General features: G+C 38.2%; 1 protein-coding gene across 7 annotated transcripts in view; it reads left to right on the forward strand.

The window, feature by feature from the left end:
* The first annotated feature begins 3,663 nt into the window (after positions 1-3,663).
* The window catches only part of RILPL1 (Rab interacting lysosomal protein like 1), an 877,667-nt gene continuing 855,644 nt past the window's right edge, over positions 3,664-25,686 (forward strand). For 2 of the 7 annotated variants that reach the window (XM_044068562.1, XM_044068560.1), the window contains exon 1: positions 3,664-4,303. In XM_044068562.1, the coding sequence (XP_043924497.1) occupies positions 4,004-4,303 (300 nt within the window). In that variant the 5' untranslated portion in view covers positions 3,664-4,003. The remainder of the gene's footprint in view (positions 4,304-25,686) is intronic. The other 5 variants (XM_044068559.1, XM_044068564.1, XM_044068557.1 and 2 more) reach the window with 5 other exon arrangements.

Genomic DNA, 25,686 nt, shown 5'->3' on the forward strand with positions numbered 1-25,686 from the left:
CAAGGGACTGAATTTCACTTTTTTGCCAAAATAAATGCCTAGTTGTGTAGCATTTGTGTTGCTTATGCTGTTTCATATAGTATTTGGGTGCTTCAGGTAAAGACTATTTTCTTATGCAGCAATTAAAGAAAGCCTAAGAAATATTTTTTTGTCTTAAAGCCTCAGGGCATTTGCCATTTTTCACCCTCCCCACAGGCTACAACTACCAAATGGGGACTATCCTGTGCACAGAGGGACAGATAGCTACCCTATAATTATGTTAGCCACACCATGAAGACTTACAATTTAGTTGAAATAAATACAAAATATATAACTTTTAAGGAGAAGAGACAGAACTCTGTATAAAATGTCTTGACAAGCTAAGGGGTTGAAAGCAGTCTGGTTATATATTAATGCTGGCCAAAATCCTATAAAGGCTGCATAATACAGCAGCATTTTATTGCATGTTTTTTACCTGAAGCTCCTGAGATTAACAGTTCTTGCATTTTTTTCAATTTGCACTATACTTTACTTCTGTATATACTGTAACTGCAAACAATTGTTCCACAGACGTTTGTTTGACAGTATCATTAATCTTGTGGAACAGCTGGACTGATGTGAGTTGGCCACTTACTAACTTTTGATTATTGCTGACTTAGTTACTAAAATACAATGCACTCACCAATGTTTTTTTAATTTTTCTAAATTATTGGAGCATCATAATTCCAACAAAATTCCATGAGATATATTTGTTATGCAGATTCCGGGTTTCTTGCTATCCACCTGTATTTAACTAACGTCTCCCTTTCCCATACATCTCCAATTTAAATGGAAGCTTTGTTTCCTTTATCTTACTTTCATCTCTTCCTAAGCACATCAGCTTCCTTTCCTAGTTGGATATATGTTTTGTTTGGCTTACAGCCATCACATTCCAACCCCAAATGTGTGTGCTGGCACAAACATTATGGGTGTCTGCGCACAACCATTGTATGTGCATGTGTGTGTACACACACACACACACACACACACACACACACACACACACACACACACACTCACCATTTTCCTATAAAACTTTTTTTTCCTTGTATCAGTGACTTAGGCAAGCATTTCACCATGAACACATTACACATACACCTTAGTTAAATTATTGGGTGAATAAAATGATTCATATGGACTTCACTATGCACACATTATTCTATACACCTTTGTTATTTGATAGCTGGATGAATAAATGGCTCATATGGAATGTTTTCAGATAAGATGTGGACCAAATCAAGAAAACAACATGATGCTTGCCACTTATCATGAGATAAAAAGTACACACTGACCGGGAAAAGCCGAAAAGACAAACAACAACTGACATAGTTACAATGGGTGGGGAAAAGAGCTACAGTTCCTCATCTGAAATAACAAAGTAATGCTTAGACAAAATATCAGGCAGGGAATGATTTCTGATAGGAAGACATAAAGGTACACCACAATCCAGTGTAAGCAATTAATTACTCTGCTATGTAATTGTTCCTGTTTAAGGTGCCATGTTCATACCTCTCAACTGTCCAGATTTTTGCCTCATGTTTTTGGTTTGTTCCTCACAACATTTGTGGTTTTCCGGCAAATCACTGATGATTAAAGTCACTAAATAACATTTGAGTTTCAGACTTCATACCCTTCAGAAAATGCAGACTAACACAAATCCTGTTATTATAGCAAGTTTCTAAGTTTCTGACAGCAATATTTAAAATTGTCCCGTTTTTAGGCCTTTGTCCCCCCATTATTTTAGGCTTTGTCCAGATTTCTTGTGTTAAGATGTTGAGAGCTATGGCCAGGTTACACCACACAAGCTGCTTATCCTTATATGACAGGTGTATACTACAGTTACCTTTACATTTTAAGTGGTTAGAATCATAGTATTAGGTATAAGCAAGGCAACTAACCCTTGCTTTAGTACAGGATTTTTTTAGACATGCAGATTTTACCGGATCTGCTCTAGCTGCGAACATCATTATGGACCCTAGCAATTGTTCTGGATGTGTGATGTGTGCAATTCTATTAGATTCCTGTTGTACCATTTCTGTCATAAAAGTATCTATATATATCCATTTCAGGGGTAAAAGTGGCATTTTTAACTGTTTTTGGGACTGTTACAACCCTTCATCTCCCATTGCTTTGACAGAAGACTATCGAGAGTCCCCTGTAGTTTGCAAATGTTTGGTTTAATCAAATTTACAAATGATGGAGGTACGGTGTATAGAATTATGACATTGTTAAATATTTTAAATATAGCAAACATTCGGATTCTGAAAGAAACAAGTTAAATATGGCTATGCAAGCCACACTTTGTAATAGAATAATCCGACTTGAGATTGCTGGTATAGAAGTTTTAATTATCCCATTTAAGACTTTCAATTATTGTAGTAAAGAGAAATAATTGGAACTACTGTACTTAGGGTTGCCACCTTTTCAGATGGCCAAAGTGGGACAATTGTGGTACAAACATCAGATTTTGCAGGCCAAAACATACCCAGGGCCAGTACAAGGGACAGAACTTTACTTTTTTGCCTAAATAAAAGCTTATTCTTGTAGCATTTTAGTTGCTTATTCTGTTTCTTATAACATTTAGGTGTTTCAGATACAGAATAACTGTTTTATGCAACTATTACATAAAATATAGGAAATAATTTTGCCCTAATATTTCAGGACAGTTGCCATTATTACAATATTTTTGCAGGACACAACTGCCCAAAGAGGGACTGTCCCTCGCAAAGTGGGACAGGTGGTAACCCTAAGTACTGTACTGGGCATGCCTTCACTGTCATCACTAATCTTACTTAGGGTTGCCACCTTTCCAAATGGCCAAAGTGGGACATTTGTGCTACAAACATCAGATTTTGCAGGGCAAAACATACCCACGGCCAGTACAAAGGACAGAACTTCAGTTGTTTGCCTGAATAAAAGTTTATTCTTGTAGCATTTTTGTTCCTTATTCTGTTTCGTATAACATTTAGGTGTTTCAGATACAGAATAACTGTTTTATGCAACTATTACATACAATATAGAAAATACTTTTGTCCTAAAATCTCAGGACATTTGCCATTTTCTCACAATATTTTGCAGGACACAACTGCCCAAACAGGGACTGTCCCTCGCAAAGTGGGACAGGTGGTAACACTAATCTTACTAGCAGTACGCAGTCAGAGTAACTGGCACCGACTTTAATTTGTCTCAGTAAAGACTGTCTTTGCTTGCTTGTTACCGTTTAAGCAGTTTCAATGGGAATACTTCCCGTTTTGTGACATCCTTAAGGTGCGGAATTCCCTGATTCTGTTTAATATGTGCTTTTAAAATATTTCAAATGCTTATCGCCGTTGGGTACAGTTAACTTTAGTTCTGCACTTGGTTACCCAGTTCTCTGGCATATAAATCACTCATTGCTAAGAATATCTTTTGAGTTTTAATTTGGATTGAACAGAGTTTTTGTTAATGCCGCTTTCCACTACTCCAAAGTTTTGGCTTCTAGTATTTAAAAAGTTAAAACTTGATCAAGTATCCCAAGTTCTTAAGAGCTGCATCTGGATTTGGTCTATTAATAAACACCGCTTTCATGATGAACGCATTTGAGGAGTATCATCTAGAGGAAGTTGACCCCTGCTTTATCGACGCGGTCCCTCCCTTCCCCTTCTTTCTTCAGAAGGCCAGCACTGGAGTCAGCCTGTCTCCTTCAGACGGTACTGGGCTGAACTCCAACAGACATGCGCACCCGCGGTCTCCCCAGCTTGCTGACTTACATGCTAGGGAAAGAAGGGAGGGAGGCAGCTGCAGCTTTACCACAAAATGAAGTGTTTGGGTTGTTCTGTCCCTCCATTCGGACTGAATCTCTGCAGAACCTACCGACGCTAGAAATGATATAGAAAACATCGGGGGCTGAACTGTTGCTAGAAAAAACTTAACAACTCAACAGGCTGGAAGTTGCTGCATCTGTGACTTATTTATTTAAGAAAGGGACGGCCAGTGCTCGGCTACCATGGAAGGCAGTGGCAACGGGGGCTCGGCAGCCCTGGAAAAGAATGTGGCCGAGCTTACAGTGATGGACGTTTATGGCATAGCTTCAGTTGTGGGCCAGGAGTTCGAGCGCCTCATCGACCAGCACGGCTGTGAGGCCGTTGCCCGGCTTATGCCCAAAGTGGTCCGTGTACTGGAAATCCTGGAGGTTTTGGTCAGCAGAAATAACATCAACCCAGAACTGGAGGAACTGCGTTTGGAACTGGACCGATTGCGAATAGAAAGGATGGACAGGATCGAGAAAGAGAGGAAACACCAGAAGGTTGTAGCCTATACATTTTTTAGCTTATTCTCTGTCTTGGGCACTGAAGCAGTTTAATTGCTAGTATAAAAAAGTGACTTGTAGCTTAGCATGATTTTTTAAGGAATTTGTAGGGCATGAAGTTCACTATGAGGAAGCTAAGTTGGATTATTGTGCTGCTTTTATGCCGCCACCCTCACATCAGTCAGCTGGCATAAGGAATGTGCTAACAGAGTTGAGGGCAGGCTGCAGCTGTGCTGCGATTTGATATGGGCACTAATGAGGGGGGCTGTGTGACTTCACCAAGTTCATGCTTGTGACAGCAGCCTGCAGAACCGCTTGCCAGCTCACAGTCACAAAAAGAGCTTTCTAAGGGAAGCTTATCATAGTCAAGTGCTGAGAGGGGTTTGTGCCCAGGTAGAATCATTTTGCCAAAAGGGCCTTAACGTAGGGCCCTGATCAGCACAGAAAGTCAGCATCAGTTTAGGAAAAGATGAGGCAATGTTTAGCATCCGGTTACAGTATCCCGGATATTTGTTTTAGGAATATGTTACTAAAAGGTAAAACCACTTTTTTCAGCCTCTCTGGTTTTACAGTCCTTGGTTTAGTGATTTTCCCTTCTGCTTTTCATTAAGCGTGGAGTCTGATAATTAATTATGGTAAATTGTTAAGTCGTGTATGTCCATAAAAAATATAAGAACATATAACAGTATCGTATCAGCTGTGTATATATATATATATATATATATATATATATATATATATAGATATATATATATATATATAGATATAGATATATATATATATATATATATATATATACAACGTTGTCCGTTTAAATATTGATCCCGATGTATGAAGAAGGAGGTGGCGAGGAATTGCTTGTAAAGAACATACAATCTGTTATGTTATCTTAGTGGCCTGTTAGGATATACACGTGAAACTTGAAACGACTTTATTCTTTTTGTCGCTTGAACTGGAATTATTTTTGATGTTTGTAAAAGGGGTTCACGTAATTCCACACAGGTGCATGCTGCTTAAAGATCAAACTCGGTTATTTTCAGGACTGAGTGGTCAGTGGATAAACTGCTATAGGGTTGAAGCTGCAAGAGAGCCCTCTCCTCAGGTAACATACGTGCACAGATTTTATGGTCACATAAACACCTTTTGACCATTCTTGCCTAACCACTTTTTCAAGACCTGGGGTTGACCTGAAGACTGACTTGCTTCTTGCCCATACCTCTCAGCTGTCCATATCTTTTGCAGAATGTCCAGATTTTTGTCCGGTATTTATGTTCTGTTCCTCTTAAAATTATTATTTTTTTGGGCAAATCATTGAGGACTGAAATCAGATAACAAGTATTTGAGATTCAGACTTCAAACCTTTCAGAAAATTCATGCTAATGCAAAGTCTGTTATTCTGTTAATTTTCCAAGTTTATAAAAGAAATATTTTAAAATTGACCCTATTTTTGAGACTTTGTCTCCTCCATTGTGTATCAATATTTTCTGCACTAAGAGGTTGAGAGGTATGCCCTTGCTACAGAAGTTGTTTTGCAAAATGTGTTTTTTTAAGTACTAGGTATTTTAAAGCTGATATATGATAAAAGTTCACCCTTCTGTAAGTCGTACTCAGAACAGCAGTGTAGTATTTAGAAAATACAGCAGCAGAGGCAGTTTTAAGTGCAAACTGCAGTGTCATGGCTGGGAATGCACAATCACAACTTCAAAGTGATTATAGTATATTTGTCATCATGTGTTCAGTTTGGTCAAATAAGGAGCGTGTTTTCCCATACTTTTACAAATTAATATACAAATTTTCCCTAAGTGCAAACTTAGTTAGCGTTGGTCATTCAGAAGGATGTAACACACCCCTAAGATGATAAATCTAAGAAGGTCTCTATGCCAGTTCTCACAACTGGTAGTGTGTTTTTGGCACCTACCCTACTTGGAATCTCTGAAGAGGATTTTATGATGAAAACATTTTTTAATTGTTGAGGAGATAAAATACACGTGTGTGTATGTATGTGTGTGTGTGTGTATATATATATATATATATATATATATATATATATTATTTTTTTTTTTTTTTTTTTTTTTTTTTACATAACATGGCAGTTGTGTGCCAGTATTTTTTATCTGACAGTGCAGACGGAGTATAGGACCTATTTGAGTGTGGTACTTGACAGAAATTAGTAAAAATTCAGTACAAACCATAATGATTAAATAACACTTTTGTCAGACTCTTGCTGCGTGTGTAGCAGAGTTTGTTTAATATGGCTGTTTTACACTACTATGTCAAATTTTCTGCCGGTTTGAAAGATGTATTTACCAGAATTTGAAAACATACTTGTGGATAGTTTGGCTCTGCTGAGATGTGTGCTGTTTGTTTATTTGTCTGTCTGTCAGCCACCACTAGAAACAGCTTTCTGCTTTTACTTTAAACTCTGACAGCTGGTACTTAATTTATGCTTTTGCAATTGTTATGTGATATGAAAGAGGTGGGCTTCAGCACCCTCACTTAGGTGAATGGGGGTACGGAACCATTTAAAATAATGGCTGAATTAAGTAAAAAGGCTGAAAATTGACTGAAATTTTAAGTTAAAAGGGTGACTTCTGGGGAACTCTGTTGCAGGCTTTTTTTTTTTCAGGGGAAAATGTACATGAGATCAGCTATATATAGACTGTTCAAGCTGATTCTGGTCTTGCTTCTTCATGGTTCTCTAGATACAACATTACCTTCCAAAATATTTTCTGAATTCATGTCACAACACATTAACAGTGTTCCCTTTATGTATAATTATCCAGATTTATTTATTTATTGTTTGTTGACTGGGAAAGTCAACTGGGAACAGGCCCTTTTTCAGTGGAGACCAGGGGGGAAGCCGCAGACAGAATAAAGGTCGTTACAAATAAATTATACAATATATAAGCTCAAACAGTAGTGATACATACAAGGGTAACAAGGTGTAAATAGAGACATTCAAGAAAAGACAGGACAGTTGACTATACAAGAGAAGGATGGTGGGAAGTAATTAAATATAGATATGGTAAAGTAAGAGAGAAAGTAAACTTAGAGTAGGATGTAGTAGAGAACTTCAAAAAGAAAGGGAAGAAGGATAAGGTACAGAGGAATAGACGATCTAGAGAGAGAGAGTGTAGGAGAGGAATTAGAAGGGAAAGAGAGTCTCCTATCAGGGTGAGCGAGTAAAGATCAACAGCAAGGTGTAGTGAAGGAAAGCCTATAAGAATAGGACGGAGGAAAAGGAGTCAGCCAGGTGTAAGGCAGGAGCAAAGCCAAGAATTAGATACGTGAGATTTAAGGAGAAATTTGAACTGTAGATGATTTGGTGTGGTAAGTATGTTTTGGGGGATTGAGTTCCATGTTCTGGCAGTGCGGTTGAAGTAAAGAGACTTGCCAGAAAAGTTGTTTGCTTTTGAGACTTGTAAGAGGAATTTGTCAGAAAATCTAAGTAGTCTTTTAGTATAGGTTGGGGTTGAAGTAGGTTACAGAGTGCAGGACACTTGTCTGGAAGGTAAAATATGCCATGGGCCATAGTGAGTTGGGTGTATGTGAGGTAACTAGGGAGCTCAAGCCAGTTTAGTTGTTGTAGGGCAGTACAGTGATGAGATCTATGAGGAGAGTTGGTGGCAAATATGGCAGTTTTGTTATAGCAGGTATCTAGTTTTGCCAGGTCTGTTTTGTACAGGTTTGTGAGAATGGGTGAGATACAAAGAAGAGTAGAGATTAGTTGTGTTCTGGCAATAGATTATCTAGTGGAGTTGGTGAGGAAAGGTTTGATTTTGTAGAGAGAGCCAAATTTAATGTGAACCTTTTTATAGTTAGGGTAATGTATTTGTCAGTCTCAACTTGTTATTGATCATAACACTAGGAAGCTTAGTATGAGATACAGGCTCAATTTTTGTGTTATTAGAAGAATTCATAATGAAGGGGAACAGGGGGTCTGAAGATTTGTTGGGCTATCTCTTGGAGTGTAGAAAGAAAGGGGGCTGTGCATGAGTGTGGAGTTGTCAGCGTATTGTGTGGTAGTGGCCTGGTGGATGGCAGTGTGAAGCTTGTTGGTGAAGATGGAAGATAGGAGAGGACCTAGAATGGATCCTTGTGGGACACCTAATGGGACAGGGAGTAGAGAAGAGGGTTTGTATTGCCATTTTACAGCCTGCTGATGGCCAAATAAGTAATTGTGGAACCATATGTGAAAACTGAGGGCCTGCCAGCCCAGCTAGATAGAATTTTGTAAATAATTCTATGTCATTGTGAATATTAATATGATCCACAGGCTTGTTTGACAAATGTAAGAAAACGGTGTTATATACTGAACTTCAAAAATGTAACCACAGTGCACCCTGCTGGAAGAAAGCTGATAATAAAGAATTTTACAACTGTGTGTGATCTCAAGCTCGGAGATAGGTCTGCAGCTGGAATTTCTTTCTATTGTCCTAAGACTGAGATAATTACTAGGTTTCACATGTAAAGTATTTTTTATTGCTGTGGCTTCCTGGCAGCTGCAAGATCACAAAGAAATGTTAAATTTTAAGTTCTGTGAGCCTGGGAGCTTAAGTAGAGATGACAAGAATGATATAATCTGAAATGACTCAGCAGTAATGTGTATTATCAATTTAAATCTGTCTATCTCAGAGATTAAGAGAGTGCATTTTGTATTTTGTTCTGAAGCTGCACTTTGCTTTGTTCTGTAATTAGGATATTTCGAACAGTGATTTTCCTAAGGATTGATAGAAATAGTAAGATTAGTCTAGCTGTTTTCTATATTTACGTGAGACTATCCTACAATGTTATTTTAAAGTATTTCCTGTGATTTCCGGACTCTCTAATGTCATTGTGTTGAGTTAACAAGTATTGTCTTGTGTTTTTATTATTAAATAAATTTAAATCTTTTAACTGTGGTTGTTTTGTGTAGAAATAATTTAAGCTGTGAGAGTACTTGCATGTATTTGGTGATACTGTATAGGCCACTCCTAAATAGCCTTCAAGTCTCAGTCACACTTACCAATTGGATAACAGTAACATTGCACAGTAGAATTGGACACCCTTTGTTAAGGGCCCTTATGGTAGCTGATAAGAGTAGTTGGTGGCAGGTGATGCTACCATATAGTGTGGGCAGAAGGGGGCATAACTGGAGAACCTGTGCCAGCCTTCCCCAGGAGTGTCTGTGTGTTTGTATATAAACCAAATCTGAGTGTGTGTGTGTGTGTGTGTGTGTGTGTGTGTGTGTGTGTATGTCAGCTACTCTTGACAGGGACACAAAGCACTGGTTGAACAGAGAGGCTACTGGAGGTTTTGGCTTGACTACTCAACTGAGATGTGAACCCTATAGCTGTGCCAATGGGGAGTTTTATTGGGGATCCTGAGAGAAAGGGAGAAACCAGCCCCAGACTGACTGTGATCTCTGTGTGCTGTTAAGGGAAATTGTACTTTACTGTGTGTGTACTTGTTATCCTCCCAATGTGGATGCCCCTCACTGGTGCTAGTGGTGAGGATTGAGGCTCCTAGATTACTGGGCCAGTGCATAGTCGTCACACCATGTAAGGGCAGAGTGGCTTAGTTTAAGGGCTGAAAGTTCATTGAGGAGTTTCTGATGGGAGACTGTTTTAAAAGCTTTGGACATGTCAAGGAAAATGGAGGAGACTAGATGGCCATTGTTTCTGAAATGTTTGATAGTTTGTGAAGCTTAAGCAAGCTGTAGTGGCACTGTGGTTGGGTCTAAAATTGTGTTGGGAATTAATTAGAAGGTTATTGGAAATTAAGCAAGGCATGAGTTGGGAATGGATACATTTCTCTAGATTTGGATAGTGAAGATAAGATGGCAGAGATATGGGAATTATTGTCAGGAACTGTGGGAATGGTTAAAGGAGTATTGTTGGCTTGAGTTACGTTTAGTATAAAGTTTGTAAAGTAGGTGTTAAGTTGTGTGACTATACTGTCTGAAGAATTTGTGTGGTTAGGTGTTGGGGTTTTAGTTTGATCTGGCTTTAACAGTTGATTTATAGAAGCCTAGAATTTTTTGTTTTGGTATTTTTGTCGCGTTGAAATGTAGTAGGATTTTTTTATATTTTTCGACCGTTTTTTTGGCTTTATTTCTTAGATGACAGTGCAAATCGAGGGAGGTTTGGGTTTTGTTGGACTGGTAATGAGCCAAGGCTTTGTCTCTGGATTTTAGTAATAGTTTAGTTTCTTTTGTCAGCCAGAGAGCATAGTTTGTCTTGATTCTAATAGTTCTAGAAGGTGCTAAACTATTTGGGATGTCTAGAAATGTGTTCTTCGTGTGATATGGCAGCATCCAGTGGGAGTGATAATAGTGGGGACCAGCCGCATTGTTGTAGTACAGTTAAGAATGTCTTGGGTGAAAAGTATTTTTTGCTGTGAATCTGAATGTACTGTTCTTGGTGATGTGTTGGCATTGTCTAACCAGGTAGGTGGTCACTGATGCTATCTGGGAGGCAACCTGAGTGGCAGGTGTGTGATGTTTTGTTGGTTAATAGCCAGTCTAGTATTGAATGTGTATTAGTTGTTTTGTCCACTCTAGTTGGAGATTGTATAAGCTGGAAGAATCCATAAAGGTGCATGAAATTCGATGGGTTGTCAACGGAACAAGTAATCCAGTCAGTGATAGTTTCTTGGGAGAATATAAGAGATGTCCAGTGCAGAAAGTCCTTATTATAGCAGTATTGTTTCCAGGTGGGATATAGATAGCTATTATAATTGTAGATTGTTTAGAGTTTACTGCAAGTTTGGAAAATAGCAGCTCTGCATTATTGAGTTGAAGGTTGATAGTATTTTTATATGTGATAGCAATGCCTCCACCCTGTTTGTTTAGTCTATCCATTCTGTGGATGTTGTAGCCTATGGTTAATATTTCACTATCCCTTATATTGGGCTTTAGCCAAGTTTCAGTCAGAATTGCTGTGTCAGGAACATAGAGTGAGAGAGTTGTGTGAAAGTTGTGTATTTTATTTGATTGACCTCTGAGGTTCAAGTTTGATTTATTGGGGGTGGCAGTGATATTCATGTTAGAATTTTTATGGGAAAGTGTGTTTGGTTCTAGTGGATTATTCGTGGGACCTGGGTTAGGATGGATGTCTCCACTAGAACTGAGATTAGTGTTTAATTGAATAACGAGGTTAGGATGTTTGAAGGTAAGTTTGGTATATTTATGTTTAAGTTGAAGTGAGACATGTGAGACATGTTCATGAGTGTATCTGTATGTGTGAAGTGCTAGATCAGTGATGGTGAAGAGTCTAGGTATTATAGTGTGTGAATTTGGTATAGTGTGATGAAGGGATTGAAGGTGCAGAGGAGGGGGAAAGGGGAAGTAGATGGTGTTGATAGGAAGTTAGAATAGAGGTTAAGAAAAGAAGAGATAGTAGAGTAGTGTGGTAATGCAGCATGATGCAGTGGGGAGAAGACAAAAAAAGGATATTAGGGGAGAAGGATAGTTGGAGAGGAGGAATCTTGGTTGAACAAAAGTGAAGAATCAAGTAGTGGGAGAAAGATTTAGGATGATGTAAAGGGAGTAAAGTTGGAGATTGATAAGCTGGAAAGAGAGAGTGAGATGAGAAAGGGAGGAGTAGAGGAAGGAGAGAGTGGAGGGAGGAAAGTATTTACTAAACAAACAAATAAATGTACAGAAATACAGAATAAAATAGCAGTTAAGACTGCAAATTATCTAAGCAAACATAAATGCAAGAGAAAAACAATATTTTCCTGCTTGTCAAATGAGGAATCGGCTCAGAATTCCAACCGTAGAAATATTTATTTATTTATTTGCAGTTGGTTTACCAGGATAGTCTATTGGGCCAAGAGAACCCGTTTTCAATGGAGTCCTGGGGAGAAAAGCTCCGAAACAAAGGTTACAAAGAATATTATAGCATTTTTTGATTACAAAAACAATGCTATAGTAGTTTACAATTACAAACATTAGTAGGTTAAAGACAATGCTTTAAAATGGTGGTAACAAAAGATTTCAGAAGTTAAAATTCAAACAGTTGTGGATTCAAGACAAGGCAGAGATTAAGCATTTATAATGTAGTGTTTAGATTTCATTTTGTTTAAAACAAAGGTTTAAGCAGGTGCAGTAAAACATTCTTTAGGTTAAATTGTGTAGAAATATCAGAGCATAGCTATGGTAAATATACCGTTTCTAGAGAGGAATCTTAGGATTAGAGAATTATAAGATGTTGTTGCAGTTGGCTTATTATTTGGTAACTGTTGATGTATGATATAGAAGCCTATAAGAAGTGGAGAACAGACTATGAGGGATGGGAGCAGGAGCATTCCCATGAGGATGTTAGGTGTGAGTGCAGTGACTTTTGAAAGCCAGGGAGGTTGGTGGTAGTACGGATGGAGGGAGGGAGGGAGTTCCATAGGCGTGCTAAAGCGAAGGATAGGAGGTTTTGTCCTGGAGTATGAAGGGGTTTGTATAGCTCAATTAGGTTTTGGTTGCTAGAGCGTAGGAGTCTTTGAGGTAGGTGCATTTTAAAGGTAGAGCTGAGAGAAGGACAGAGGGAGGGATGAAAAATTAGTTTGTGAGCGAAAGTTAGCTGAGTATAGGTGAGATAGTTGGGGAGTTATGACACCAAGTGTTATGAGTTCAGATTGAGGGAACCTTTCAATTAAGATAACAGCAAGCATCCACACACTTAATATAAGCAGGAAACCAAAAAGTAAATAAGCTAGGAAATCAGCAACAATTGCCTACATCCAAAATCCAACAGAAGATTATTTATCTGCTATAGAGAACCTACCGCTGGTTGTATGAATCTAAAACTAGACCAAAAGCTGTAACAATGGGGAAATGAGAATAATCACAGACACATGCATAAGTAGGCTTTCAGCAACACAGGAAATATTGCTCATAGTCAGGTAATCAAGTTGCACTCAGTAAATAACCAAACTAAGAACTCCTTTAACAAAGCAGCTGTGGCACAACAGCTGGGCCTACTAACCCCTCGCTCGTCTTCTGACCAAGTAATCTGACAAAAAAGGGATATTAAGTCACTCCAGTCACTTGATTTTCACAATGATCACGGTCTGTGGACCTTTATTTATTTGTGGATGCCCAGTAATTCAGTAAAGTTACTTTCTGGTTTCATGAAATGGATCAAAACTTAAGTTAGTTGATTATTAGTTGGGTTCTTCCTTAGGACATGTGCTTCTTAAACATTGGGACATCGACTTTTGCAAAAAATTCTTCCAAAATCTCACCACAGAAATCCACTTTTGGAAAGTAACAAATATTAAAATCCCATGGATAATTAATATGCTTTGATCAAGTAATTATATGATCATACCCTTGGGAGTTGCATGACAAGGGGCACACAAATTTCTCTCAGATGTGCACTGCCAATGAATTAACTGTTAATTAAATGTTGCTAAAGTATGTTTAAACATAAAGCCTATTTCCTGTCAGGGCTTTTTGATTAGAAAAATTATAAAATCATCCATTTTCCACCCAAGCACTACCAATATTCTAAGAAGAAAATGGATCTGAGTTTGAACTGGGGGAGGGGCAGATGGAGGAGTAGCATACCTCATAACTGTCCAGAATTTCATAGAATGTTCATATTTTTGCCTCCTATGGTTTGTCTGTTCCTCATACAGTTTGTGGTTTCTGGCAAATCATTGAGGAATAAAGTCACTAAACTGAGACAGGTATTGGAGCTTTAGATTTCATATCTTTCATAACTTGCATATTAATGCAAAACCTGCTATTCTGTCACCATGCTAAGTGTATAAAAAAATAAATAAATTCATGCCAGAGTTTGGGCAAATACCCCACATTATTTTTGGCTTTGTCCAAAATTGTTGCACTAAGACGTTTGGACGTATCAGGCTGCCTTATGGTTTGAAGTTTGTTACTTTTCTGACAGTCTTAAAGTAGAATTCTGGGGAAGTATCTAAAAAAGATCGATATTTTGTGAATTTAACACAAGCAATTATGCCTGGGTTTTCTTCTTGGGGTACATGAGAATGAAAAGCTTTGAGGACAACAGTTTCCTTGTAACCCAGTGTTATTCCCAAATGCAGTAGATGTTTAGAAATGTATTGAGTGTTTCTAAGAACTGTGAACAAGAGATTCAAATCTTCATCATGTTGCTGACTATGTTAGTGTAGTTGAATTTAAATGGGAAATCAGTCTTAACTTTTTCTTGCCCATCTGAATATTTTAAGGTGGATAATGCCTCTGTTAAGAAATTAAATTTGTTGGGCTACATGGCTAAATGTCATTGTACACGATTAATTATAAAATAGGTGTGATATGAACAACTGATCTGTATAGTGCTGGAAGCTGCTTTTCATAATTTTGTAGGCTGCAGATTGTCGAGTAGTGTATCTGATGTTTCTGTGTTTTTATAAAACTGCATGTCATGTTCTATGTTTTTTTATTTAGGTATGCTGTAACCGGTGTTAACAATTAAGAAAATTAGAAGCACATTTCAACAGACATGTAGCTAAAATCTTTGTTTGGAGACCTGTTTACAACAAAGAGTTTTTTTCAGAGCCCATACCTCATTTTATTCCAAAGGTATCCAGAATCTCTGCTGGCAAGGGTATAGACAGGGGAATGAGAAAAAGAGATGTACAGAGAGGTGAGAACCATTTCTTTACATAGCAGTGAAGTACCATTCAAGGTTATTTCTGAAACCTAAGAAGGAAGGCCAGTGAAGACCCCAGTCTAAACCAGCGCTTCAGGGTCAGATAGTGCAGGATTGTAACCTTTCGATCTAGTCCTCTTCTTTTCAACCTTAAAGAGATGGGTGGCCACTCTGTATCTGACACATACTCACTAAAATGTTTATGCATTCATGTACAGATTTCTCAGGCTTCTTTTGGGGAACAGACATTTTCAGTTCACTTTTTACTTGACAACTCCCAGTAGTGTCCCTAGGTGCCTCAGTTCAGTCATAGGGCTGAAGGGAATTCATATTTGTCAGACTGCGGTCTGGTGCTTTTACAAACCCAGACACCTCAGATAAGAGCATTTTATTTCTGGATTTTCCCTGGTTCACCGTAAAGGAGCAAAAGTCAGGTCTGTGACCATCTTGATGAAAGGTAGTTCTGGGAGTTGTGCTAAATATAATTTTAACAAAAGATCTTTTTGACTAAACATATACAGGGCTTGCAGTTGTACAATCAACACAAATATGTTTCAGTCTGGATTATCAGCAAGGATGTTTCTGGCTATCTTTTACCATAAGTTGTCCAGTACTGTGATGGTTTACAGTGATGGGTTTCATGTGTGAAAAACTTTGCATTATTTGAGAAATCACTGGATCCGGAAATAGGATGACTTGTAAGAACTCATACTGATTCCATCATTATTTAAACGGTGGATCTCTGCAGCCTGTCTGAATCACTGCAAATGTTTTTCTCCTACCTGTTCTCAAGTTCTGACAACATTAAGTGTTGTACATGAGAAAGAAAGCACAGCTAGGGTCATGGAGAGTTCAGGAAACAAGGTCCCGTATGTAGGTAGGATTGCACATCAGCTTAAAAGAAATGTTGGCTTTGATTCTTCAGCAACTGTCACCACCTTAAACTTTTTCAGGTTGTCAGAGTCAAACTGTCGTGTAATATGTAAAAGAAAGATGGCAGACAGTCAGTCGTCAGTTTAGCCATGCAGCTGTGAGATCTGGCATTATCTAAAACCTTCCTTTATTGTCTGTCTTATAAAGGGACTTCCTAAGATACATAAAGGCGTTTTTCCCCCGCCTATACGTCCTATAGTGGCAGGTGAAAAATGGGTGACTGAAAATATTTCTCGCTATTTAGAATCTAAGTTAGGACCATTAGTTAGGTTCTATCAGTTGCTAAATTGTCTACAAGATTTAGTGGAAAGTAATGTGGTTCCACCTTCCTTTATATTAGTGACACTTGATGTTAAAAATTTGTTTACAGTAATTCCAAATGACTGTGGAATTGAAGCTATCAGGGAACTATTATTTAAAAATGGAACTTTTGGTAACAATTTACAATTACTTATCTGCGCCCTGCTAGATATGGTGTTGAATAATAATCTTTAAGACTAATACATCTGGTAATTGTGTTGGAGGTGTTCCTAATGGACAAATGATAGGTACAGGGACTTCTAGTGATGAAGTCTTTGATATTAAGCACCCTTTCCCCATCAGATTCGAGAACAGGGAGGGGAGATTACGCTCCACCAGCAGAGGCAGACAGAAGAGGAAGCTATCTCCGGATCGACCTCAGAGTTGCAATATAAAGAGAATGTGGGAAGGGAAGGGGACCACATAATAGTTAATATATCATCTCGTATACTTACATTGGATGAAGAAGCTGTTCTCACTAGGGGACTCTCCTTTATTCCAACAACCCACAGTAACTTTGAAGAAACCTTACGTGATTTCAAGTTATTCATCCGTAATTTGTCACTGAAAGTCACATTTAGTGATAGTAGTGAGGTTATGGATGGATCTATTTTTAGAAAACCCAGCACTTTTACACCACCGTTACATCCTTTATTAGCATCATATAGTAAATTAGTTGAGAATGATCTGTATAAGATGAGAGATGTGATGGGTAATAGATATAAAGGTAGGAATAATTTATCTTTTCCACAGAGACAAGCCCTGCATAGGTTGTGTGATGATTGCTCTATAGCGGTCAGGCCTGCTGATAAAGGAGGTGGAATAGTTCTCATGGACATGCAGCGATATCAGACAGGTATGACTGAGATGTTAGATGATTCTAATTTTTATATGTCCATAGAGAGAGAGTCGATCAATAATATGATTGACAGGATAAAATGTACACTGGTGGATTTATTTAAGAGCAAGGTGATAGACTTTCAACTGTATACATTTCTTGAAGTAACACATCCCTTAATTCTGATTATACATGGACTTCCCAAGGTCCATAAGAATAGGGAAAATCCCCCGCTTAGACCAATTGTGGCAGGAAGAGGGTGGTCAACGGAGCCTTTTTCTATTTATATAGAGAAGTCATTAAGGTCAGTGGTTGATGCAAATAGGTTTATTTTAAGAGATACGAAGCAGTTCTTATTAGACCTTTATGATTACACAAAGGGAATATCTGGGAATATTGAATATATTTTTGTCACAATGGATGTGCACTCATTATTTACGGTTATTCCTAATCTTGATGGGATCCAAATGGTGGGCAGTTATTTGAGGAGATGGTCTGATATGGATGAAGCTAAGATTGATTTGTTGATGTCATTTTTGGAGATAGTTTTAGAACCTAATGTGTTTTATTTTGATGGCCGGTTTTATCTCCAGAAAGATGGCGTAGCTATGGGCACTTCTTGTGCCAATAGCTACGCCAATCTGTTTATGGCCGAATGGGAGTATAGATTTATGTTTTCAATGCCCAGTTTTAAGAAATCAGTTTCTTTTTATAGACGATTTGTAGATGACCTGTTCCTTTTATGGACTGGTACATCTGATGAATTGGAAATGTTCATTGATGAGTTGAGCTCTCTCACACGATATCTCACATTTAGTTTTGAATACTCCAGGTCGAGATTAGCATTCTTAGATGCTTATGTAGAAAGACTTGATAATGGCTTGATAAACACCGGGATATATAGGAAGCCATGTCATAAGAATGTTCTATTACATATGCTAAGTATGCATCCAGGATATGTGTACGATAATATTATTAAAGGATAGGCAATGCGTGCTTCTAGGTACAATCCAACTGACCTAGGTTATAAAAATGAGTTAGGTGATTTATGTGAAAGGCTTAAGATACGTGGTTATAGCACCAGAGATATACTAAAGGGGATGGATAGTGTTGATGAATTGAGAGAAGGATGTGCAGCTCCCTATTTTTCGAGTCAATCCAGTGATGTATATGGTCACACATTCAGTGGGGGCCCAGTAGGAAGGACACAAGCTGGAGTGGCATGTTTGATTTCTTATACCAAGGATATAGGTACCATTAAAGATGTGATTAGGGCACATTGGGATGTACTATTAGTGGATCCACAGCTGAAGGGAGTGGTAGGGGAAGCACCTAGGTTCGTCTACAGGAACAAGAAGAACTTGAAAAGGTTACTTTGCTATCCTGGAGAGAGAGTGAATGTTGACATGAATCAGCCATTTGCTACTTCTATATGTGGTCGATGTAATTTCTGCCATTTAATTGATTCTGATCCTACCTTTGTACATCCTGTCTTGACCAAGACCTATGAGTTTCGAGTGAGAGGGAACTGTATGTCTACAGATGTTGTTTATTTGGCTACTTGTGAAGTATGTCACGCATTCTATATAGGGAAAACCAATAGATGTTTAAGAGATAGAATGCGTGAACATGTGTACAATATCAGAATACATTCTAAAACAAATGCATTAGCCAAACATGTAATGGAGAACAACGAGACGCATACTTTTAGGTTTAGGATAGTAGAGAAAATATGTCCAGGATCTAGAGGAGGTGACATTAGGACATATACTGAGACCAGAGAGGCCATATGGATTATGAGACTGAGATCGGATGTTTATCCAGGTCTCAATGGTATGGTTTCAGTTAAGCCATTTCTTAGATCTAGGAGATTGATGACATAATTTTGATATATATTTTTGATTATTTGTGTTTTTGACAAATGAAATATTAAATATATTTATATGTTCTATATATTTTTTATATATTTTTTATTTTTCATATTTATTTATTAGGTATAGAGATTTGTATATGTTTTTATATATTGATTTATTTATTTAATTATATATCATATATTATCAATATACTGACACTGTGACAATTATATGTGTTTCTCTTCTGTCTTTTATATACAGACTTGTAGATGTGAAGTTTTAGATTGAATGTCATTTTTTATATAGTCATTTTTAAAAGTCCTAGCACTTTAATGGAAATTTGTTTCCCGCCACTACTTGTATTTAAACTCAGCTGTATTAATTAGAGTGTAAAGGTCTGAGGAAGCCATATGGTGAAAGCGCTAACCTGTATTTCTGCTATTAAAGTTGGTCCTCGAGCTGAATGAGTCTTTGGTTATTTTGGATTACATCGTATCACTTTGACTACTGAAGTTTTGAGGCCATTTGATGAACTTGTTATACATCTACTGTGGTTCGCTCCCACTGTCACTCATTGGTTTACTACTATTGTTTTTGGCTTGTTCTTTGGGAGCGTTTACTTCGCACAGGCTTTTTATTGACATTTTTAAATAATCTTTTCTTGTTTCGAGACAATTTGTACATACAGACATGGGGGGGGTTGCAATGGGCACCCCCTGTGCTAATTCGTATGCAAATTTGGTCATGTATTATTGGGAGTCCCTATTTTTATTTAAAAGTATATTCATGCAAAACATAGTACTATATAGACGTTTCGTGGATGATATATTTATTATTTGGAATGGTGATTAAAAGCTGCGAGAACAACTAGTTGCCTATTTAGAATCTACTACTGATTTTCTCAGGTTTACTATGGAGTCATCGTCATCCAAGATAGATTTCTTGGATATTACCATTTTTAAAGACACTGAAGGCATGGTCTCAACTACATTATATCGAAAACCATGCTGGAGGAATGCATTATTACAGTTTAATAGTATGCATCCACGGTTTATATTTTCTAATATTGTAAGAAATCAGTTTACAAGAATTTCTAGATTATGTAAAAACAGTATAGATAGAAATATGCAGTTTGATGTTCTGCATGAATTATTTCGAGATAGGGGCTACCCTACCCAAATGATAGAAAGTATGAAACAAGTTGTACAATCTACACATGATATAGTTCCAAGTTTAAATATTAGAAGTGGATCACAAATTGTTGCAAGAAAGATACAACAGAAGAATAAATATACCTCTAAGGTTAATTTTAACAACAAGAAGGTAGCCTTTATCACTAGATATACCAATGATATTAAATATATTACTAATATTATTAAGAAAAACTGGGCTGTACTACTTATAGATCGAGACATCAGTGATATAGTAGGTATACAACCAACTTTTAGATATAGAAATAGCAAGAACTTAAAGAGGTTATTATGTTCTGAGAGAACTAATAGAGAAATAGCTATTAAGAATAAACTGACATTGAGACATGGTACATTTCCCTGTAATAAATGCAATATGTGTAAGTTTATCATTAGTGACCATGAATTCATTGTTCCTGAGCTTAATTATGTATTTATATGTGATTTTTATGCTACCTGTGAGACTAGGAATGTGATATATTTAGCTACCTGCACACAATGCAGGGCCTGTTATGTAGGTTTAACCTCTAGAAGGTTGAAAGATCGTATTTATAATCATATTTATGACATAAGGAAAATGAATTTAACAAACGCTTTAGCTAAGCACATAGATACGCACTCTGATCATACTTTTAAATTTAGGGTCTTACAAGTTATAAGACCCAATAAGAGAGGGGGTGATAGCCAGAACTATTTAGAAATAGTTGAGTTAAACTGGATCTTAAGGTTGAGATCCCATATTCAACCAGGACTTAATCAATCAGTTAGTATAAAACCTGTATTAGCTACACTTAGGTAAAAATGTTTAAATCCAAGTCCTTTGTCACAGGTCATACACATATATTCAGATTTTTAAAGTTTAATGTTCATACCTTGTACTGAATAGGCTTGAGACTAGGAATTTTTGGATTTTTGGATGTTAGCCATTGCTTGGCTTAATATTACCATCTTATAAGCATTTAGCTTTACTCAGCCTTGTATATGCATTTGCATTTTGCACATGTTTTACATAGATTTATACTATGTTTTAGATTGTTGCATTTTCCCAGTATCATATTTTAATGTTGTTGTTGTTTTAGTTAAATATATATTTCTATATACGTATACATATATATTTTTATACATATTAAAGAATTTAGTGTTTATATAGATTTTAATGATAATGAGTTTCATTTCAGCTTTAACAAAATTTCAGCTAATTGACTAATTAATTAAGTGATTTGTGAACTGAATCTAATTTGTTAGACTAAGATATATAAAGCAGCTGTACAGAGTTATATTTTTTAAAACCTGAGGAAGCGTACTTGGATGTACGTGAAAGTGCTTGTTTCTGTAATAAATTAAGTTTATTTTTCATCGTGGAGGTCTCCATTCGTTTTTGTTTTGTCGTGTAATATGTAAAAGAAAGATGGCAGACAGTCAGTCAGTCGTCAGATTAGCCATGCAGCTGTGAGATCTGGCATTATCTAAAACCTTCCTTTATTGTCTGTCTACTGGGGAAACAGTGTCCTAGGGAGCTTAAATCAAGCAGGTCAGTTAGACCACAAAGAGTAGTTCTATCTGCAAGAATTTCATGGCGTAAGAGAATTGTGATATGATCTAGAGAGGGATTGTGTTGCATCAGGTGAGAAGATTCAGGTCCAAAGTTTTTTTGTTGCAGGACTCAAAAGTGCTGAGAAGAAAAAATGTTGCATGCCTACCCTCTGATCAAAAATTCTTCCTGAAGCAAAAAATATAAAGACTCTATTAATTCCTATAGTCACTCCCCACAAATGACTGCATGGAAGTAGTTCTTCCTGTTTTTGGAAACTGTACACCCATTTCCTAAACTTCCTCACAGATAGAAGCCTCTAATTCAGCAGTAAAAACAGGCATTGCATCACTTCTTGCTACCAATGCACCTCTTAGTCAGGAAACTGAAATTTTAATCTCTAACAGGAATATGTTTTCTCCTCCAGGTAGTCAAGTGTTGCAGGAAGCTAGAACTAGAAAATCTACTACAGAAATTGTTTGGCTAAATTCAAGTTATTTTTCATTCTTGTGAACTGAAATGGTGTTTTGTGTCCTTTCATGTCCAACTTTCAGCATTTTAGATTATTTGTTTTATGTGCTTGGTTTGGGTTATCACTGTTTTGCCTTATAAGCATGTCTTCTGTGGGAATAGAGTATCTCATCCCACTCTGAACATGTTCTTAAAAAGGGTTCTTTCTCTTAACTTCTTAACAAACAGAGTCTTCCTAACTCCTAACTTCCTAAGTTTGAAGTTGGTACTAGAAACTGTAACACATACTCCTTTTAAATCTGTTTATTCAGTTCTATTAAGTTTTATGAAGTAGAAAAACAATCTCTGTGGCACAGAGGAATAAAGTCTTGAGTGTAACCCAGATGTCAAGAAAATGAGTTGAAGTCCAGGCACTGGAGAAGCCTATGAGAGAAGATGGGAGTGAGTGTCCAGTACTGGTTTGCCCGTCTTGGGGGGGAGATGGTCTGGTCTGCAGTACTTTCGGAACTTACCAGAAGAATAAGTGGATGGCAAGCAGTGCTGTGGACAGAGGAGTGTGATCCTCGCCTGACCATAGGTTCATAGGCAAGTATTAGCCTATCGGCCCTAGGGCCTATGTAAGCCTAGCCAACAAGGTTTCCTGGCTTTCACCACCCATGGGTGCTATTTACCTGTGCCCTTGTCTAGCAGGGCCACCAGTGTGATTCCCAGAGTGAATTACCTATTACCCACCCACTCATCAAGATTTTTCTTGAAGAGTGCTAGTGACAAACTCTGCTTGACATAGATAGGTAGTTTGGTCCAGAGTATGGAAAGTCTCTGGTACAGGAATCTATCCCACCAGCATGTTCTGTTAATTGTGGTGATGAGGTTTAGGTCTCTAGAGCGAGTGGCTCTAAGGGATTGGGATTTCTTTAGGTGTAGCATGTCCAGCAGCTCAGGGTTTGACATAGCTTTGTAGGTTAGGCAGAGATCACCTAGGAGTAGGCGATATGCTACAGAGTAAAGCTGGAGTTTTTTGAGATGGTCAGCGTAGGGTAACTGAGTCCCATAAACCTCTTTGTAAGGTATTTTTGTGGCCTTTCTAGCTGCTGCAGATGCTTTGTAAGGTACATTCCAAATGGGGCATTGTACTCTATAATGGGTCTGATGAGAACCAAGTAGAGGGGGACAATGACTTATTTTTTCCTGGATAAGAACCCTTTCATGATGAGGTGTGCCATGAAGAAGGATTTCCTGACTTCTGTGGTGATGTGATTATCAAAGGAGAGGTACTGTCCACTAGAGTCTCGAGGTCTCTTATCACGCCTTCAGCTTTAAGTGGGCTACTGCCTATGTGGTAGTCCATGGGTACAGGGTTTTTACCAAAGGGGATGACCATGCATTTTTTGGCGTTGAGCTTGAGGCCAGGGCTCTGGTACCAGGCATCGGTCTCAGTGAGGCCCCTTTGCAGGATGTCCACGTTGTTTGGGGACTCGACTATGGCACCCAATTTGCAGTCTTCTGAGAACTTTGTCAACCAGAGGCCCTCTGTGTTGGCATGTACTTCAGAGAAGTAGATCCCAAACAGGAGGGGACCCAGGACTGAACACTGTGGTACTCCACTTGTCACAGGTTTGGAGTGATATTTGAAGTCTGCAATTTTAACAGTATGGGCTCTGTCAGTGAGCCAGTTGGCGACCCATCTTGTGATGTATGGATTTATACCCAGCTTGGTGAGTTTTCCAATGATACCAGAATGGGGAATGGTGTTGAAAACTTTGGCGATGTCGAGATAGGCTGTGTGGACTGCCTTACCCTCGTCCACGGTTTTGGTGACTGTTTCAAAGAAGTCGATGAGGTTCAGTAGACATGATCTTCCCTTCACAAATCCGAACTGGGTGGGGTCCAGAGTTTGGAGGTTACCAATATCTTTGTTTATGAGTTCCATAATAATATGTTCCTTGGCCTTGCAGACCAGGCTCGTCAATCTAATAGGGCGATAGTTCCCGGGGTCTGTGGTGGCTCCCCCTTTGTGGAGTGGTACAACTGTTGCCGTGTGCCATTCAGTGGGTACAGAGCCTGTCGAGAGGCTTGACTGAACATGGTGCTTAGGTGGAGGGGTAGTTCGTTCTGAGGTTCATGTAGAACGCAGCCAGGGATATTGTCCTGTCCCATGGATGCTGTGTTCTTGGCTATCGATAGCGCAGTTTTCACCTGTTCATTTGCGAGTGCAGGAACACTGCATTTCTCCGGTATGGATATGGGCCCTTTGGGAGGTGGGGGGGGGGGTAAATTTGGCACTGAACCTATCAGCCAGCATGTTGGCGATATCAGTTGGTTCTGTGAATTTTGGGCCATTGTGCTGTAGCTCAGAGCACATCTGGGTGTTGCCACTGAGATTCTTGATATAGCTGTAGAATGCTTTGTGGTTGTCCTTGGAGTCAGTGGCAATCTTATTTTCATAGTTTGCTTTGGGGGATTTTATGAGAGATCTCAGCTTTTTGCTGAGGCTGACCAGGAAGCTCCTCCACTCGAGGGATTTTTATTGTCTTTTGCAACAGTTTCTTCCTTCTGTTGTAGAGTTTGTTAATAGCAGGGGATCACCAGATAGGTTTCCTTCTTTTTGAAGTCTGCGTCTTGCTTCTATTGGGGATGGCACAATCCATGCACCTGTGTAGGTGCTTATTAAGTGCGTTAGTATAAGACCAAGCAGTTCATTGTAGTCCTGAAGGACGCTTCTGTGCGAACATACACATTTCAGGTTGGGGGTATAGCAGGGCTTTGTGGTAATGTGAGTGTGCACACCCACCTTCTGAGTGTAGTTACTTGATAAGAAAACCTCTCTTAGCACTGCATCATAATGATGCAGGCTAGACGGACAGGGCAGTTGTGTAGTAATACTGCTTAGGGACCAATTAACAAATATGGGGCTGTTTCATTCTACAACATTCATTTGTCCCTGATTTGGGATGTAGGGAGGTAATTGCTTTGATGAGGATGTGCCCTATCTCCTTGGTGGAGCAGGTGGTAGATTGCCTGCTAGACAATGGCTCCCTTTCATCATGACTCATCTCATCCAGTTGCTATTTTTTTTTTTTTTTGAGTTGTGGCTCCAAGATCTTTTAAGCTGTACACTATCCACAACTGAATTACATCTTTCTTTCTAAAAAGTGGTAACCCAAATTGTCTCTCAGGGATGGGAATGTTGCTTTACCAAAGAACAGTTATTTAAATTGGGAATACAAGAATTATTCATTCCTACTTGTGCTGTACAGTTATTTAAATTTACTATTATTTAATGCTTTGCAGCAAGTGATACTTTGAGATAGTTGGTGTACAGGGCTGTTCCCAGTGAACAACTTTTAACACATATTCTGGTGACATCACTTTAGTTTTGTACTCCTCGTACATTTAATCTGAAGAGACAAACTATGAAACACCACGGCAGTTCACCAAGTAGTGTGAGTGTGAAATTTGCTGCACTCATTGTTTGTCAAGTTTGTTTACAGAGGTAGGGTACTGATAAACAGTGACCCATTTCAGGCCCAGCATAGGTTGCAGGGATAAAACAAATGATACACTAGTATGTTAGGTACATAACATGGGAGACCGAGATTACAAGCATTAACATAAATTGTTTTGATTATAAGGTCATAACAGGATATTTGTGTA

This window comes from Protopterus annectens, chromosome 4.part0 (assembly GCF_019279795.1).
Source record: "Protopterus annectens isolate FY-2018-M chromosome 4.part0, PAN1.0, whole genome shotgun sequence".
NCBI lineage: Eukaryota > Metazoa > Chordata > Ceratodontiformes > Protopteridae > Protopterus > Protopterus annectens.